Source organism: Podarcis raffonei, chromosome 5, assembly GCF_027172205.1.
Source record: "Podarcis raffonei isolate rPodRaf1 chromosome 5, rPodRaf1.pri, whole genome shotgun sequence".
NCBI classification, from domain to species: domain Eukaryota; kingdom Metazoa; phylum Chordata; class Lepidosauria; order Squamata; family Lacertidae; genus Podarcis; species Podarcis raffonei.
This window is the reverse complement of record NC_070606.1, coordinates 28114289-28131913: the sequence shown is the minus strand read 5'-3', so window position 1 is coordinate 28131913 and position 17625 is coordinate 28114289. Positions and strand designations below refer to the sequence as shown.

The 17625-nt window shown below is 46.3% G+C and overlaps 1 protein-coding gene and 1 long non-coding RNA gene across 3 annotated transcripts; both read right to left on the bottom strand.

Annotated features, from left to right (window-relative positions):
- Nucleotides 1-600: 600 nt before the first annotated feature.
- On the bottom strand, nucleotides 601-3140 carry LOC128413876 (uncharacterized). Its single transcript, XR_008330503.1, has 2 exons — nucleotides 2610-3140; nucleotides 601-2560 (listed from the first exon to the last, which is right to left on the bottom strand). It is a non-coding gene; the product is annotated as an uncharacterized LOC128413876 (long non-coding RNA).
- An 870-nt stretch (nucleotides 3141-4010) lies between these two features.
- On the bottom strand, nucleotides 4011-16672 carry CDK1 (cyclin dependent kinase 1). 2 transcript variants are annotated; one of them, XM_053388347.1, is made up of 8 exons: nucleotides 16554-16672; nucleotides 14015-14072; nucleotides 12148-12304; nucleotides 9731-9854; nucleotides 8028-8198; nucleotides 6426-6589; nucleotides 5589-5730; nucleotides 4011-4351 (listed from the first exon to the last, which is right to left on the bottom strand). In XM_053388347.1, exons 2-8 carry the CDS (start codon nucleotides 14049-14051, stop codon nucleotides 4235-4237), a joined length of 912 nt encoding a protein of 303 aa, XP_053244322.1. In that variant the 5' UTR covers nucleotides 14052-14072; nucleotides 16554-16672; the 3' UTR covers nucleotides 4011-4234. The 2 variants fall into 2 exon arrangements, with proteins under 2 accessions (XP_053244322.1, XP_053244321.1); XM_053388346.1 differs by having other exon boundaries at nucleotides 16484-16656.
- Nucleotides 16673-17625: the final 953 nt, after the last annotated feature.

Below are 17625 nucleotides of genomic sequence, written 5' to 3'. Positions count from 1 at the left end.
CGAGGTATGGCTGTACTTTTTACACCTGTCAGATCATTGCTTGCAGTATGGTATATAGCTGCAGCTACAAACATTGTGGCAGTGGGTAGGTACCTAGCGTGTTCTCTGTCAACATTTCACTGACTGGGTGATTTTGTCACTTTTTCTAATCGGTAGAGATGCTTTGTAAAACCTTGCCACACATACATATTATTTGCCACAAGTAAACATTGGGTTCTTGCGGCATGCTCTGTGGCACCAAGCTTTACTAACACACTCTATAAAACTGAGCAACGTAAGACACACTTGAGATACTGAAATGAATAGCTGTAAGAAGGGTTAAAGCCTTTGCATGCACAGTAGAAGTGGCATATCGGTACCAAAGCACTAGCCATGTCCTAATCCAGCCAGGAGTGTGTGTGTGTGTGTGTGTGTGTGTGTGTGTGTGTGTACACAAAAAAAGCAAACAGAGCAACTGACCTAGATTGCGCACCTGTAAACCTGCAGTGAGACAAGCAGCATCTGCTGAGTTTTATGCCTGCTGCATAGATACTGGTGTCCTTGACCTCCTTTGCACCTTATAACCATGTCAAAAGTAAAAAAACACACACCAACCAATGGTTTGGGTTAGGCTTTTTGTTTTATTAGGTTGAGCATTGTTTTGTGAGGATTAACTCTTGCAGCTCCTCTCCTTTTTAGAAGAAAAAAACCACAACTCTGTGTATGTCATATTATGCACAAGCCAGATTTTATTGCATAAGCAAATCTTTCCCCTCTTTCTTTTTTAAAGTGAAATCCTGAATTCCCTCTGAGGATTTCCTTCTCTAAGCTGTAGCAGCTAATGAGGATTATACAGAGCGACACTTATTACTCTTGTTCCTCTGCCTAAGTAGGCCCCTCCAAGCTGGGGGGAAAGGCTTATTGTCTCAAATGTGCTGATCTGGGAATATATGCGCGCGCGCACTATCAGGAAGAAAATGTCAGGCAATATAAAAAGTGTTTGGTCACGACCAGCTACAGATCCCTTCTGAGCTTAAATAAGGCTGTCTGCTCCAACATTTACAGGCCTTAAAATGGTCGCCTCTGTTCACATCACAAAGCTGGTCACTATCCTATCCTTAACCAGGTGCACCAACTCTAGGGGGAAGAGGTGTCTTAGGACCCCTCAATATTTGTTTGAAGGTGGCCCAGCCCCACCAATGTTGAGGGGGCCCATCAGGGAAGGCTGCACTGGCCTTGCATGGTATGGGGAGACATGTGTGACATTGTGTGTGCGATGACACACATGCAAGACATGTACTGCCCCATCTTGGGGGCAAACCGGTGCCTCTGTCCTTACTCAAGTGTCAAGGAAGGAGAAAGTGCACCCACTGCTTTGGCCAGGCCCTGCCAGGTCTGCTTCAGCAATGTAGACCGCCGCCCCCTTACAATTAAACAGATATATTTTAATTACCACACCATGTTTTATGGATTTGGTTTTTAAAAAAGAATCAAACTCTCTCTTTTTCTCTGACCCTCAGGGTCACACAAGATGAGGAACAAGTTGTCTCATTAAAACACGCTTGCGAAGTGACTTTTAAAGGCAATGTACCAGTGCCGATCACCTGATGGTTGCTGAGACACATTGCCTTTGCAATAATTCTGCTCAGAGCCACGAGTTTTGACGTCCCACTGAAAGTGGTTTCCAATGCAAACAGACTTCAAATTCATGGCAACCAAGCATTTGCCTGCATCTGAAGACAGCAAATGGGCTTGGCTTGTGGGAAACAGGTCAAATCAGGACCTTTGCTAGGCCTAACTAGACCTGTTGGAGGTGCCCCACCCTTCTTAAACATAAATGTTACCAGGGTTTGTTACTGCCATATAGCCATGCGTGAAATTAGTAGCACATAAACACTTAGTTCCCAACCAAGTTACTTCAGCAAGCATAGTTTTAACCAGGACTGAGGCAGCAACTCTAAACAAAAGTTTATGTCTTCTTGCTAGCCAAGAGAACACAGCAAACTGCTACTTCCAGTTCCTTGGGGCTGAGCTCCCTACACAGTTCGCCAGATTGGGTCTACTCTGCCTTAGGCACCAAACTCTCCTGGTACAATTCCAAGTAGACGTATAAACTGAGCCAGCAGCCTTACCAAATTACAAGTTCCAGAAATTCAGACATTAAAATAACACCTAATCTGAGACAAAGCCAGCTCATGTTTGCCATTTAGGCATACATGCTATTAAACTACCCGTTTCGTATGGAAAAATTGATCGCCGTTGGACAGATATTCCTCCACCCCCTGCCAGAATCAATGTTTAGATACTGCAGTGGCATCTTGTGGTCAAGGACAATATGACACCCCAACCAAAGATATTAATAGTTATGCTTTACAATTCTAACTCGTTTGTTGACCTGCAACATATAATTCTCCATTTGTAACTGTTTAAATGCAGCAGTTGCATGTAAGGTTACCACCTTCTCTCTTCTGTAGTTAAGCGCAACGTGGCAGGCTGATGTTCAGCAGATGCTGCTTTGCCTAGCAGCAATGCAGAATGCTACTCCTCCAGTGATTAAGAGCAGGCATAGGCAAACTTGGCTCTTTTGATGTTTTGGGACTACAACTCCCACCATCCCTAGCTAACAGGACTAGTGGTTAGGGATGATGGGAGTTGTAGGCCCAAAAACATCTGGAGGAACGAGTTTGCCTATGCCTGATCAAGAGACTGGAGCATCAAATGTACCAACAGTGATCTCAGTTCCCCAAGTCCCAGCGCTTGAATAGCCCAAACACCACTCACACATGAAGGCCATCTGCCAAGACCCATAAGCCTTCAGTTTTGGCATTCTTCGTTCTGCAAGAATCTAAATAGGAACAGCCATACCTGTAACCAGCATCCCTGGTTGCCTCCTGGCGGCAGGAAGAGACGTTCGTTCACCGTTTTAAAAAAAGAAATTGGGAGTTCCTCTGTAGATGATGTGAGAAATTAACTAACCCACATAATAAATGGGAAGTTGCTGGGCGGGCGGGAATCAGAGAAGAGACTGGGAAGAGAAGAAACCCCTGCCATGCTCAAGTCGAACTGACCAATGGCTAAACCAAACCAGGTCTACCAAGAAGTCCCATACATTTCATAATCCTGGGTAAGTAGCTTGGCTGCAATCCTACATCTGTAACAGCAGCACTGTTGTAGCTCTAGATAATTTCATCTCACACAAGAGATGAAAAGCATACATTACTAGCAGGTCTTTCCCCCCCCCCCCAGCCGGAACTCAATTCCGGCACCTCCCAGGTGTGTGTCATTGCCATTACAAGAGAAGGGAGGAATTTGTGGCGAGTTCCAGCACCTTTCTCTAGAAAAACAGCACTAATTACTAGCAAAATGCTCGCCATTATGACAGAGAGGACGTGTGATGGGCTGCATCTATGTGCTCTGTGCATACCGCATTCGCTATGCCTATCATTGAGGGGCAGGCTACACCCACAGGGCGACTGCGCATCCTCCCCCCCATTACACAACGCCTACTTCCAACCCATGTAAGCAAATTGTTGGATTTCACAGCTAGGTGGGGTAGGGGCTGCAACCATTTAAGTTCTCTCCAACCATGCGGGGGGGGGGGGGATCAAGCCTCTCCCTGTCTAGTTAGCAGTTTCTTTTATCCATCGGATTGTATCCAATGGTACCCGCCCCATCTGCTAATCTAGTGAAGGCCCCCATCAGTGTGACAGCAGCCTTATTGCCCCTTCCCCACATCTTCAGAGTATTGAGGAAGCCTTCGGTGTGGGGAGTAGTGCTGGGGGTGGGGGTTGGGAAGGGGGGGGGGGGAGAGAGATGAATCTCTTAAAATAGCCGCAATCCCTTTCACAAAATCCCTATCAAAACTCAGATACGTAATTTCTTTTTTTGGCAACTACCGTGCAAATTTGATGCCTTTAGTTATGTTGGGAGGTTGATGCTGAAGAACTGGGACCTCCTCTGCTCCCATGCAAGATTTAAAGTTTTATTATTATTATTAATTATTATTATTTATATATAATATTGGGCTTCACTGAGCAGTGTACAGCTTTATTGAAAGTGAATAGGTTAATATTTACAATTAAAGGAAGATTCAAACCAAAGCACTCTATAGACAGGGCTACAGTTTTAGAATAGGACAAGACAGACACATATAAAAACAGGGATATCAATAAACTTCGACAGTGGGGGGGGGGGGGGAAATACCACGAGTTTCAGTATTTCTGCTTCAACCACATTCAGGTTGTTTCAGGGGCAGTTAGCATTTCTTGATCCGATTGGCTGGTAGTTTGGATTTGTCCAAGTCATCAAAGTAAGGATGATTCAGAGCCACACGGCCAGAAATCCTTTTTGCTGGATCATAGGTCAACATTTTCTGCAAGTGGAAACAAAGGCAGGTTACACGCTGGCCTCTTGCTATGCAGGGGAGCCTAGAGAGTCCTCAGAACCAGACTTTCCACGATGAATCTCAGACCAAAATGTACAGTATTCCAGTTTCTCTTCTTTTAGAAGTATTAGACACTAGGCCAAGACCTTTAGGGTGGGAAAAGATGTGCTCTCACCTGTCCCTAGCTTAATACCATCACTTCCTTCCCAACGTCAACACTTAGGCTGCTGACCTGAGCCCCAGTTCATATATTATTATTCTATGGCGCACTCTTCACATGCCCCTTCTATCTGCTACACAGGTGACCTAACCTATGAAATAGACACTCAAATGTGCTCATGTCCAACCCACCCAACGCTTCTCCCCTCTTCGTTTTCTGGAGGAGAGATGGCATGAATTGGGCATCCATGCCTTATAAAAGCGACAGAGTGATGCAACATGTAATGTAACCCACCACAGCCTGCTAACTTTGCCCAATAAACCTCCGCAGGTTCTCCAGCGAGAATGGAATCATCCTGTGACAATTTGGTAACTGTTACAAACCAGGAGTGAGGATGGGGTGGAGAGGGGACTTTTATAAAACCCAGTGTGGATATGCAGACAAGAGGGCGAAAGACTCCTCTGTCACTGCGCTAGAATTCAGGGTCACCCCTATGAAACTGATGCGGCAGTTGTTTCAGGACAGATGAACAAAAAAGACCCCCAAGTGCTTCTCCACACAATTATATTTACGGCATTCTCATCCTATACGATTGCAGCCATGGTCACGGTTTCAGATGGCTTTTGGGGGGCAGATTAGATATCTCTATGAGCTTGTTTATCATCAGTAGCGGTCAGCCATGGTAGTCGAGTAGAACCTCCATGTTCAGAGGCAGCACACCTATAAATAGCAGCTGGAGAAGCAACAGCTGGGGAGGGCTTTTGGCTTTGCACCCTGCTTCCAAAGGTGTGCAGATGGGCACCAGTGGCAAGTACAATGCTGGACTGTGTCGGCCTTTGTTCCAAGGCAGTAGACCTCTCTGTCTTGTATTTTTTAGATGCACAAAACCCCAATAACATTAAACAGCTTATCTGCATACATCTGGATACACTGAACTCTATGCAGGCTTATGCACAGGGGAAACAAAATTATTTCAGTAAGGTACAACACTGTCTATGTTGCATCAGAATGATTTTTTTAAAAAAAATGATACACAAGTTTTATGAGAGTGAAACGGTCGCTTACCAAAAGCAGGTCTAGTCCATCCTCATTCAGGTTTTTCACCAGAGAGGCCAGACTGCTCGGTTTCCACTTGGGGAAAGTGTTCTTGTAATCCTGCAAGGATTCTACTTCCGGCCACACGTCATTGTTGGGCGTCCCCAAAGCTCTACAAGGAAAACAGTCAAAAGTGGGTTCATTAAGCAGCCTTGGCAAATCTGCTCGAATGGATTCAGCCAAACACTTCTTGGAGTGTTACCTACTGAAAGATTCCTGCAGTGATGCTTCAGAATCCAACATAACCGAGACACAAGTTATGCAGCTTTGTGTTGGAACTCTCGGCTTTTAAATATATGTGCGTCAATAAGACTGTACTGCCAAAATGGGAGGGAGGGGGAAAGAGAGAGAGAGATCTGCATTGTGTTTTTGAACCACAAAGAAGGCTATGCAAGAGAAAATAACAGCAATTGCCAGAGAAATAGTTGACAAGACTCTGCTGCAATGCCCTCACCTGACAATAATATCCGAACACCTCCCAGTCTTATTTATGATATCCTATACACATTGTTCATAGGATCCGGCTATCAAGGTTGCACTCCCAAGTATACTTACCAATAGTAAGTCAGTCTCTTTGAAGTAAGTGGGACGTGCTTCAAAGCAAATATAGCGAGGACTGTACTTGGTTTCAAATTAGAACAACTGGTTTAGCAGTTTGCCGTTATGACACCGGAAAACCACAGGCCTCAATTGCACCATAATAATTTTTTTAAAAAAATAAATTCACACAATATCAGACCGATGGGATACAACATTTCCGCGGAAGGAAAACAAGACCACAAACTTTTCTCATTTTAAGTTAGATACCTGAAGATCCTGAACAGCTGATCAATTTCTGAATCTCCACGGAAGAGTGCTTGCTTGGTTGCCATTTCAGCAAATATTGTCGCTATGCTCCATATATCGACAGGTGTGGAGTAACGTGCAGAACCTAGCAGCACTTCTGGAGCTCTGTACCACAGAGTTACTACCTAGCACAAGAATAGTGGGCATTAGAAGGGTTTTTTTTTTCATTAAAAAACCCCCGTCAACTGGGGGGGGGGAGGATTTAACGTGTTTTGGAACAATTATGCATGAATTACTGCACTCAGCCACACTGTCCAGCATACGACATTTCTGGAATCAGCACGCCAGTTTCTGAAGTCGTTTTTTAAAGAAAAAGAAAAAAAGCTGCAGTTTTCTAGTTCCTATTTTGTAGGCGAATATACTCAAGGAAAGGGACACGGGTGGCGCTGTGGGTTAAACAACAGAGCCTAGGGCTTGCCGATCAGAAGGTCGGCGGTTCAAATCCTCACGACAAGGTGAGCTCCTGTTGCTCGGTCCCTGCTCCTGCCAACCTAGCAGTTCGAAAGCACGTCAGTGCAAGTAGATAAATAGGTACCGCTCCAGCGGGAAGGTAAACGGCGTTTCCGTGCGCTGCTCTGGTTCGCCAGAAGCGGCTTAGTCATGCTGGCCACATGACCCGAAAGCTGTTGGCCAGCTCCCTCGGCCAATAAAGCGAGATGAGCGCCGCAACACCAGAGTCGGTGACGACTGGACCTAATGGTCAGGGGTCCCTTTACCTTTATACGCAAGGAAGTTCACGTATTAATTGTTTGAGGTGAATTCTTGCCCCGATTGTCTGTCCTTTCTTCCATGCTCAACCTCATTTCATCTGCATAGCTATCATGTAAAAGGAGGTCACACAGACCAACAGCATCCAGTTCAAAGCTCCTCCATGAGCTCCCTGGTTTTTTATTAAGTCCACTACTTCCTTACATCTTAAAAGCCCCAACTGCCATGGGGAAGTGCAGCAAGGCACCCCACGACTGCGGGAAGGTGTGGTGAGTCCTTCCTCTGCTGCGAGGATACCCACAGAGCCCTCCACTTCCACAGGGGGGCGCAGTGGGGTCCTCTGCTGCCGCAGGGAGGCCTGGCGAGGTCATCCACCACCGTGAATAGGTGCAGTGAGGCCCTCTGCCACTGCAGATACATGTCATGATATATTGAGATATCATAATGTTTAGTTGGTGATATATTGTGATATTGAACACCAGACGTCACCCAGCCCTAGACAGACCTGGGCCTGATTCAACAGGGCTCTTCTTAATAGAATGAAGCAACCTCCTTAATAAGCAACATTAAATGGGGAAAAAACTTGCTAGCCTCAGTGTAGGAATTATTTTTTCCATATATTTTTTAAAATTAATTATCCAAAGGTATTTCAAGGCATTTATCATCATATACAGTTTCTTCTTCTTCTTGACATCCCACCCCATCTTTCCTGATGTTGTTATTTTACTGCTTTTTATTAGCTGTCTTATAACACAAATGCTTTTATTGCCTAAACCCCAAATCATTGGTTCTTTCAATCCACAGCTTATACCTTTTAGTGTAGGATTTAGCGCAGAGAGATCCACAGTCCCTTACCTCATGGGTGTAGACCCGCACAGGGATGCCGAAAGCTCGAGCCAGGCCAAAGTCGGCCAGTTTAATTACTCCGTTGTCATCGATCAACAAGTTCTGAGGCTTCAGGTCTCTGTGCAGAATTCTCCTCGAGTGACAGAACACAATACCTTGCAAGATTTGGTACAAGTAACTCTGAAAGAATATTAAAACAGAATTGGCATTGGAAGACAGCATGTTCAGAAGGGCATGCACTTCACCTCTTGTCTGCCCAAAGGAGAAGGGCAAGACGGGACAGGTGTGGTAAAAATAGGTATTACAAAACCTTCCATCCTTTACAGCGGTTCCCACCCTGTGGGTCCCCAGATGTTGTTGGACTACAACTCCCATCATCCCTGAGCTCTGGCCTTCCTAGCTAGGGGTGATGGGAGTTGTAGTTCAACAACATCTGGGGACCCACAGGTTGAGAAAGGCTGCTTTAGAAGAATGGAGCCACTTACACTAGGTTCCTAGCGGTCTGCAATCCAGGCTATGCGAGTCCAATCACATACACCTCCTTTGCGAAATGCATCCCTCGCTCCCCTTGTCCACTATCAAGCTTTAGCTTGCAAGCTTTTCGGGGCTCAGGACCTATCTTCGCTGATGTTACGAGAAAGGAGGACTCCAACAAAACAACAAGTAGACCTTTCCTGACAGTAGGAGCTCTTTGACAGTGGAGGGGCAGTGGGCTCTCCTTCTCCTTGGAGGTTTTTAAGCAGAGGCTGGGGGGCCATCTGTCGTGGATGCTTTAGTTGAGATTCCTGCATTGCAGGGGGTTGGACTAGATGACCCCTGGGGACCCTTCCAACTCTACAGTTCTGTGAAATCAAAACATCATGCACACTGATGGCACTAACTAAAACAAAAGACAAATGAATGGTGACAAGCAGATCCACACGCGCTTAACTTCAATATGATGTTGCAGTGGCACCTCCACATCATTTACTAGGATGATTTTATAGGTCAAATGGCTAGAAAAGCTGCTTCTTACAAAGGGTCGGCTTCAAAATTCAGTAAGCCACCTAAAAGACCATTCCAGTGGTACCTTGGTTCTCGAACTTAATCCATTCCGGGAGTCCGTTCAACTCCCAAAACCATTCGAAAACCGAGGTGCAGCTTCGGATCGGCTGCAGGAGCTTCCTGCACTCAGTCGAAAGCCGTGCCGGACGTTCGGCTTCCAAAAAAAGTTTGCAAACCAAAACACTTACTTCTGGGTTTGCAGCGTTCGGGAGCCGATTTGTTAGGGAGCCAAGCCGTTCGAGAACCAAGGTACTGCCCTGTTTTGCTTCTAGAACAGTGATTTAGCACAAGGGGAATAACCTTTAAGATGTGAACCGGAGAACACAAAAGCCCTGCTATACCTGTGGTCCTCAACACAGGCTTCAGAATTGCCTGTTGGCTACCACGTGGGCCACCAATTCTTACGCCAGGCTGCTGCAGCTGTTTGCTGCAGAACAATTCACAGCAGTCATTTTCAAACTTTGTTCCTAGATATCCTCACGGCGCTTTGGGATCTTACAAAAGGATCCTGGATGGCAAGGACTGTGAAGATGGAGAAGCATTGGCCAAACACAACTTGCCTACTCTTTCCAATTCACCTCAAGAGTCTCTGGCAGACAGATCAACGTGGACGGGGTTTCGTGGGCAGGTAGGGCAAAAGCTACCCGTCTGCAGTATCGTTTCCTTACCTTAACAAGCATACGATCTAGGTACTGCCCAGATGGGATGGAGTCCAAGTATTTCTTGAGATCCATAGAAAGAAATTCAAATATCAGGTAAAGTCTTGAGTCTTGCATAAGCACATCCTGAAGACTGAAAAGAATTTTCCTTTTATTAAGAAAGACAAAACAGCTCAAACCTTTTCACCAAGCATACAATGTGGGTTTGTTATATGCAGCACTAAGGCCCCTTCATCTAACTGGACGAACATCCCATAGTTTATTATACTTCTATCTAATCAGCCATCGTAACATGCCGAGCTAAGGTTTCTGCAGGTTCACAGCATATACATGCCTATGTGAAAGCTGGTAATTACACATGCTGCCGGATCCATTAAGCTTATAGCTATAAATCTCATGAAGATGACGGATGACTGAGAATTATAAATTAATGTGAAACAGACAGGCCTAAATGAAACTAGCTTAATACACTTACTTATTTAAGCATATGTTCACCAGGGTGCATATAGTTGTTTCAAAGGTGGACATTTAGGCACTCAACCCAGTATAGTGTTCTGCTTAGTACTATCAGCCCTTGTTTCTGTAGTGGGGTGGGAGAGCTGAGAAAAATGCCAATATATTTCACATCTGGCAACCAACGTTCTGCTTTGGTTTCAGGTAGTACATGAATAAGGTAAAGGTAAAGGGACCCCTGACCATTAGGTCCAGTCGTGGCAGACTCTGGGGTTGCGGCACTCATCTCGCTTTATTGGCTGAGGGAGCTGGCGTACAGCTTCTGGGTCATGTGGCCAGCATGACTAAGCTGCTTCTGGCGAACCAGAGCAGCGCACGGAAACGCCGTTTACCTTTCCACCAGAGCGGTACCTATTTATCCACTTGCACTTTGATGTGCTTTTGAACTGGCAGGTTGGCAGGAGCTGGGGCCGAGCAATGGGAGTTCACCCCGTTACGGGGATTCGAACTGCCAACCATCTGATCGGAAAGCCCTAGGCTCTGGGGTTTAACCCAGAGCACCACCCACATCTACATGGGTAGATGAGTCTAAAAAGCCCAGGACACAAATTTTCACAGCCCTCTAGCTGCTATTGTGACTCATTTACCAGAAATAATGTATTTAGCATTAACTTTGGAGGTGTATACTTGATTCTGACCAAACTAAGCCTCCAGGAGCAAAATATACATCCATATGAACATGCTCCACCACCCAAAAAAAGATTTGTAGAGTTGGAAGAATTCCTTCACTGCTTAGAAAAGTTAAATTCAGAAGAGCTTTGGATTTAAACTAAGTGTATGATTTTCTGAGCAACAAATTTAATCTTATTCAAGCCAGATACGCATTAAATTTAACCAAAATTTTGGGCAGATCTCCAAGTTAGGCTTTAGGCGTAACACCCACTCAAGTTACCTTCTCATAATTAAACTACCTTAATTCCTGGTGGTGGTTCAACAGAGAAGCTCTACCAAGTTAAGTCAAAATAACTAGGCCCTCTGAAGGAGCCTTCCTTGAGAAAGTCTGAGTCTGTTATTAAAAGTATGATGAAATAACCAAGGATGTAAAAAAAATGAGCATGGTCCAGCCAGACTTAAGCATCTTTCAGTCCCACTGATCTTAAAGGCATTTAAGCATATGCTGAACTCTCCCACTGAAAGACAAGGACTTGGAAACGCTTCACATTCAATTGTTTAGTAAGCGTTTGCTTTTGGTACCACACAGGCCACCTTGCATGCTACAAGAAACCTGCAGAATATATGCAAACTCTCCACATGCATAAGATTGTTTGTAAACTCTAATTACATTTAGTGTCTATAGAGGGCAACTACCGGTAAGTATCCAGCCTACCTAAAGAAACACGAATCATATGTATGTAGAACAGAACAAGCGCAGGACACATCTAAGCACTTTTGCTGGGGAACTTAATTCCAGGTTTGTTCAGTGGGGCTTACCATCAGCCACTTTTGCACAGGACACAACCCTAAACGCAGCACTTGCTTTGTGTCTGTCTGTTGGGCAGGGGACGCGGGGGACATGAGAAAAGCTGGAAAGGACCAGCCCTTATGTGTCTTAAAAACCAATAGTGGACAGCAAGCTGCTCTGCTCAACCCGCCCTCCCTCCAGTGGAGTCACGGCTGTATAGCCAGCACTCCTGCCGGGGTGATTACAACCAGGCTGGCCCATTCTAACATGCAGCAACGCAGCCAGAAAGAGGTCAGGTGAGCATCATAGCCCAATCATGCCGTCAGCTGCTGCTTAACTCATCACCAACCGGACCCCTCAGGGTCCCTTCCAGCTCCAATTCCCTCATCATCACACATGAAAGACACCCTCACATTTATAGGTGTAATTCGGCAGACTCATTGGGTGCCAAAAAAAGGGACGAAAACCCCATTTTATAGCTGAAACCCAGGTTATACAGGTGTAGACATACCAGACTATGTTGGGGTGACGTAGCTCTTTTAATAAGGAAATCTCTCTGATTGCAGTGCTGGGAACACCTTCTTCGTCGTTCTCTAACCGGATTTTCTTCATGGCCACCACTTGGCCTGTAGCTTTGTGTTTGCCTTTATACACAACACCATAAGTGCCTAATGGGGGGAAAGCTCCAGTTTAATCCTCTGGACACAGACACCAGGTTTGCACAATACATTAAACCAGAGCTTGGCAACCTGAGGCCCATGGCCGGTTTCATGGATAGGCGAGGGGAACCTGTGGGATTTTTTTCATGGAGCGGGCGCCATTTTTCCCCACCGACATTTCCCCCCCTCTCCCTCACCGTGCTGGAACTTCCTCCCTCCTCCCAGTGTAGCAAATCACCAGCCAATCACCTGCTAAGGTTTGAGGCCCTGGCCAATGGGCGAACGGCTGCTGCACATGGCCGAGAGGAGGAAGGGGGCTGGGCTGAGTGCATTTCCAGCAGCCCCTCGTCAGAGCAAGCGCGGCTCCTGTGCCTTCCCTTGCAAGCAGCCGAGGCTGTCAGTGGAGGAACGAGTCGCCTGAAAGCAGTCCTTTTGGGCTGCTCGTTCCTCCTCCGACGCTGCTGCCACCAGCCTCTGCCTCTTGGCAGCACCCTAGGTACGCAGGAGGACGGGAGGGGCTGGGGGAGAGAGAAGCCCCCTCCGCCGTGTGCGGATGCGTGCGCACACACACATGCACTACGGCCCACCAGGAGGTTTGTGGTGCGGTGAACCGGCCCACCCCCCAAAAAGCTTGCTGACCCCTGCATTAAGCCAACCCAAATGTGTGAACTCCCACTGAGCTAGCAGTGTCTTCTGCAGTGTTAGAAACTCAGGTATGTAATCTAATTGCCAAATGGCACCTTAAACCTGGGTTATGGTCGCCACAAAGGAATGTATTATTATTTTATTCATTTCCTTTTTATACCACTTTAGATTTTAAAGAACCAATCTCAAAGCGGTTTGCAACACACTAAAACATCAAATAAAACAATCCAGAATAAAATCAATTCAAGCTTCAAGGATCCTTCTCCAAGTGACATTTTGCTTCCCCCAGTCACCAACCTGGCTTCCAGAGGTCTCCACGTGATCGCAATTGGACCCACGCCGGTCAAAAAGCGTGCCTTGCTGATTCTGGTCTTCTGAATCTGGGTAGTGGTTGAGCTCTCTCTTCAACAACCACACTGTAGCCAAGTTTTATTACTAGCTATGACTTGTGGTTTCCAAGGAGAGGTCAAGCACAAGGTTTAGGTGATGCCCTTAGCCTGGCTTAGCTCAGCATGCCATGGGAGTAAAGGAGCATAGCTCCTCGCTGGGAGCCCACACTGCCCCACTAAGATCACCATGTTGTGACAACCAGGGCATAGGCTTAATATGATACAAAGCCTTTTAGCCCAAAGATGGAAGCACGTTGCCCTGAGCAAGCATCTATGTCCTATTTGGGCATTCAGTTTACAAGTGCATGTGCAACAACCGAGGGAAAGTGGTGAGGTGCTCAGTGAGGTGGGGCTGATAATTTTCCAGGGTTTATTTCTCCACACAAAATTTCCCGTTTCATAAATTCACTAGTAGCAATGAATGGGTGCCAACTGCAAATACAATTTGAGGGAAGCAGTTTCGGAATCACAATTCAAGCTTTTCAGTGATTATCCCTAGGCAGGTATGTGGGTTAGCACACCATGCAGTTCTTTGGGGTGCTACATTTTATTAGTGAGTGGGGGACTCTCACGACCCATGTAAGTGCCATCAATGACTCTGACTCAATGAGACTTGCTTCCAAGTATATAGATGCCTTCTTTGCAAGAAAAAGAAATATTATGTAATAGATCAAATGTTACCTACCTTCACCAATCTTTTCTATTTTCGTGTAGTCGTCCATTATTCCTCAATATGAAAAGGCCTGAAACAGAACAAGGAGAGTCAAGCAGCTGTAGTGACAGTTGCATCCCTGCATTTATTTATTTTTTCAAAGAGAAGGGTTTCCAAAGCCACTTTGGTGTGTTTTCAGGGGCACTTAGATCTTTTCCTTCCTGTAGTAATTCAGCCAGCTGTAATTAAGCTAAAGCAAAGGTATTTTGCCGTATTACTGCCATCCTGCAAAAGAAGTCAACGAGAAGGCACCCTTCCCTTTCGTTCCAGTTAATGTGACCTATAGCAGTTCAAGTCTGGGTTGAAAAGGCTAAGAATTTGCAGAGAAAGGGCAAGTAAAGGTTTAACCAAAAGCTGCCCTGGAGACACAAGCAGCCATAGAGAGGGCCCACATAAGTGTCAGAATCAAAGGGGCAAGGCAGAAGTCATTGAAAGCAAGCTCTGGAGTTTTAGTGCCACCATTAAGAAAGCCCTGTCTCTTGTGCATGCCAGCCTAACATATCTTAAAAGCAGGCACTCAAGAAGAGCACTCAGGTAGGATAGAAGATAACTAAGTCCCAAGCAACTTAGTGTTTTAAAGATTAAGACCAGCACATTGATCTGGGTCTAGAAGCAAACGGGTAGCTACTCCAACCAGTGGAAAACTTGAGTTATGTAGATCTTCTGGCTCCCACCAACATTTGGGCTGCAACATTCTGTATCAGCTGTAGCTTCCAGACAATTTTCAGATGCAGTTCCTCATAAAATGCAGCAGTCTAATTTGCAAGTCACCAAGGCCAGGTCTGATCATTGATCTAAACAGGGGCTGCATGAGATACAAGCTGGAGCTTGTGAAAACACTCCTGGCCACTACAGCTACCTGTGTCTGACCGTGACAAATCCAGGAGCACCCCCCCCCCGCAAAGCTGCACATCTGGTTCCTCAGGTGGAGTTCTACCACATCCACCATCATCATCATTATTTTATTTGTATGTCGCCTTTCCATAGTTAAAACCATGCTCAAAGCAGCTTATAACATGAGAAGATTTACATAATTACAAAAGTAGTCCCAAACAAGAAATAAAAATAAAACTTTTAAAAGAGCACAACCAAATATCAGTGAACAGCAACAAGAACCCAAGTGACACCCTGATCCAGGAATCTGATCAGCAGCCTCAGCTTTTGTAGCTGGAGTCAGCCAGGGCACCGCCTTCTCAGGCCAAGTGGAGAAAGGCCTGCAAATCACAGCCAAAATGGTCTGTGGCCTCGGCTTTTGCAGCTGGAGTCAGCCAGGACCCCTTTCTTGGGTGCGAAAGAGATAGAGCTGCATGTCATCTGCCTATGGATGACACATTGGGGATAAGATGGAATCCTCGTAAGCCAAAGGTAGTAAGGCAGAACAGAAATCACCTAGTGCTACCAAAGATACTGACCATCTCAGAAGAAGAGAACCATTGTAGCATTGTGTCCCCACCTCCCTAAACAAAAGCCAATCAAGGATGCCATGATTAATGGTATCAAAGGACACTGAGAAGTCCTAAAGGATTTTTTTTGGGGGGGGGGTTGCACTTCCACTTTCCAGTCCCAGACAAAAGTTATTCACCAGGGCAATCATTGGGAGTATATATAGTTTTAGGTTGGCAAGATACATATAGAAAGAATGAGAGACAGTAGTTTGCACTTTCATTTATTTGCTAGGTGTTCGCCAAGTGGGAGAGACCTATTAAGTTATTGCACAAGCTGTAAAGTGACATCTGCTTAAATTCATTCCAGAAAACTCCTTTCCGTGCCTATGATCCTGAGAATAGTCAAGCCAACAGAAGCTGCAGGCTGAAAAGGCTCACAAGTGCTGCACTCACTGTATGTCTGCTTGCTCATACAGGAGGCCACATGCTAAGGCCAGGAGAGTCAAGTGCAGATTTACAAAGGCCAAGGAGAAAGAGGTCTTGGGCATTAGGTAAGCACATGGGGGAGAGATAAGAACAAACCTCTAGCTGTCTCCCCTCCAACTCACCAGATAGACTAGATTTTTAACCCGCTATACCCAGATCAGAGAGAAAGAAGAGTTCAGAAATACTCTAGCTAGCCTGTCCCCCCACCCGCCCTACCTACAGAGGTTGCTCAAAAGTAATCCCCAGTGGGTGGTAAGTTTGCAGCCTTCAGAATAAAAACTTTTTATTTTTTTAAAAAAGAGGAAGTGAGTTAAGGGATGCAGTTTGGGGAAAACGCAACATTTCTTCTGTGGTTTTTTTAAAAAGCTCTCCCACTCATCCAGGCAAAAGTGTTGAGCAGTGAAGGGAGAATGCACAGGAACACAAGAGTTGCACATTTATTTTAAAAAGTGGGGTTTTATGCGCTCCCCCTACCCCTGCCCTTTATCCTCCCGGCAGCCTCCTGCCCTGGTTTATCCCAGCCACCGGTCTCTATCTCCCGCCCCCCACGTCCCCCTTGCAGCCCCCTTACCCTCTCCGCCCGGGCCAGCCCCACTGCTTCCAGCCGTTCCCCTCGCCTCCCTGCGAAAACAAGGACGCACCTTCCGAAGAACCGGCGGAGGAAGCGGAGGCGGCGGCTTAGCGGCGCCTGCTTAAGAGAGGCCGAGCGCAGACGGATTCAAATCGACCGCGCTGAGCCGACTCCCAACGCGCCAATGGGGCCGCGCCGCTGCTTTCAAAAGGGCCAATCGGAGGGCAGGCGCCAAAGCCGGGCAGAAGAGCGGCCCCGTTGCCACGCAGCGGGCGGGCGCAGCAACCAGAGCGGAAGGGTTCTGCGGAGCGTGCTCTCCTCCACCCGCCGCCGCCTGTTATTGCCAAGGAATTCGAACGTGGGCGGGTTTAATTGGTGTTTGGCGTTTTAGGTTTGCCTTTTCGGCTGGAAGAGCCTTTCTGGAACAAGCTGTGTTTTTGTTTTTGCAGAGGACTTCTTCCGCAATTCGGGAGTTCGCCTGCTCCTCCCGTCTTAAACGGGTCTCCCCGATGCACCTACAACTGCACTCCACGACAGGCGCAAATTCATTAGTGAAGTTCTCCTGTTGCTTGGGAAAGCTTCACCTGCTGAATTTCTGCCTGCGCAACGTTAAAGCCACATGGATTCATAGAATTGTAAAGTTGGAAGGGATTCTGAGGGTCATGTAGTCCAGGCTTCCTCAACCTCGGCCCTCCAGATGTTTTTTTGGCCTACAATTCCCATGATCCCTAGCTAGCCGGACCAGTGGTCAGGGATGATGGGAATTGTAGTCCAAAGAGACAGCTGGAGACCCAAGTTTTGGAAACCCTCTTAGAAGACAAGCCTTGGGTCAGTGAGGCCATATGAAAGTGTGGGCTCCAGGAGAGAAGTTTGCAGCTGCAGGGTGGGCAGATTAACATTCTTCCTCCCTGAAGGGGAAACCTGTTGCAGAATAATTTTGTATATCAAGGAGATAGGCCAATTGGTTTGTAGGATTCTTCCTTTTTAACACATCAGGATTTTTTAAAATAAATAAATATTGATTTACACATTGTGCTTCGGGGGTAAGTATCAGCAGGATGTGGGAAGATCCAGTTGTGGACCAGTTGAAGGCTGAGTGCCTGCCAGCAGTAGTGCACCTGCAGGATTAATTAACAATGGCA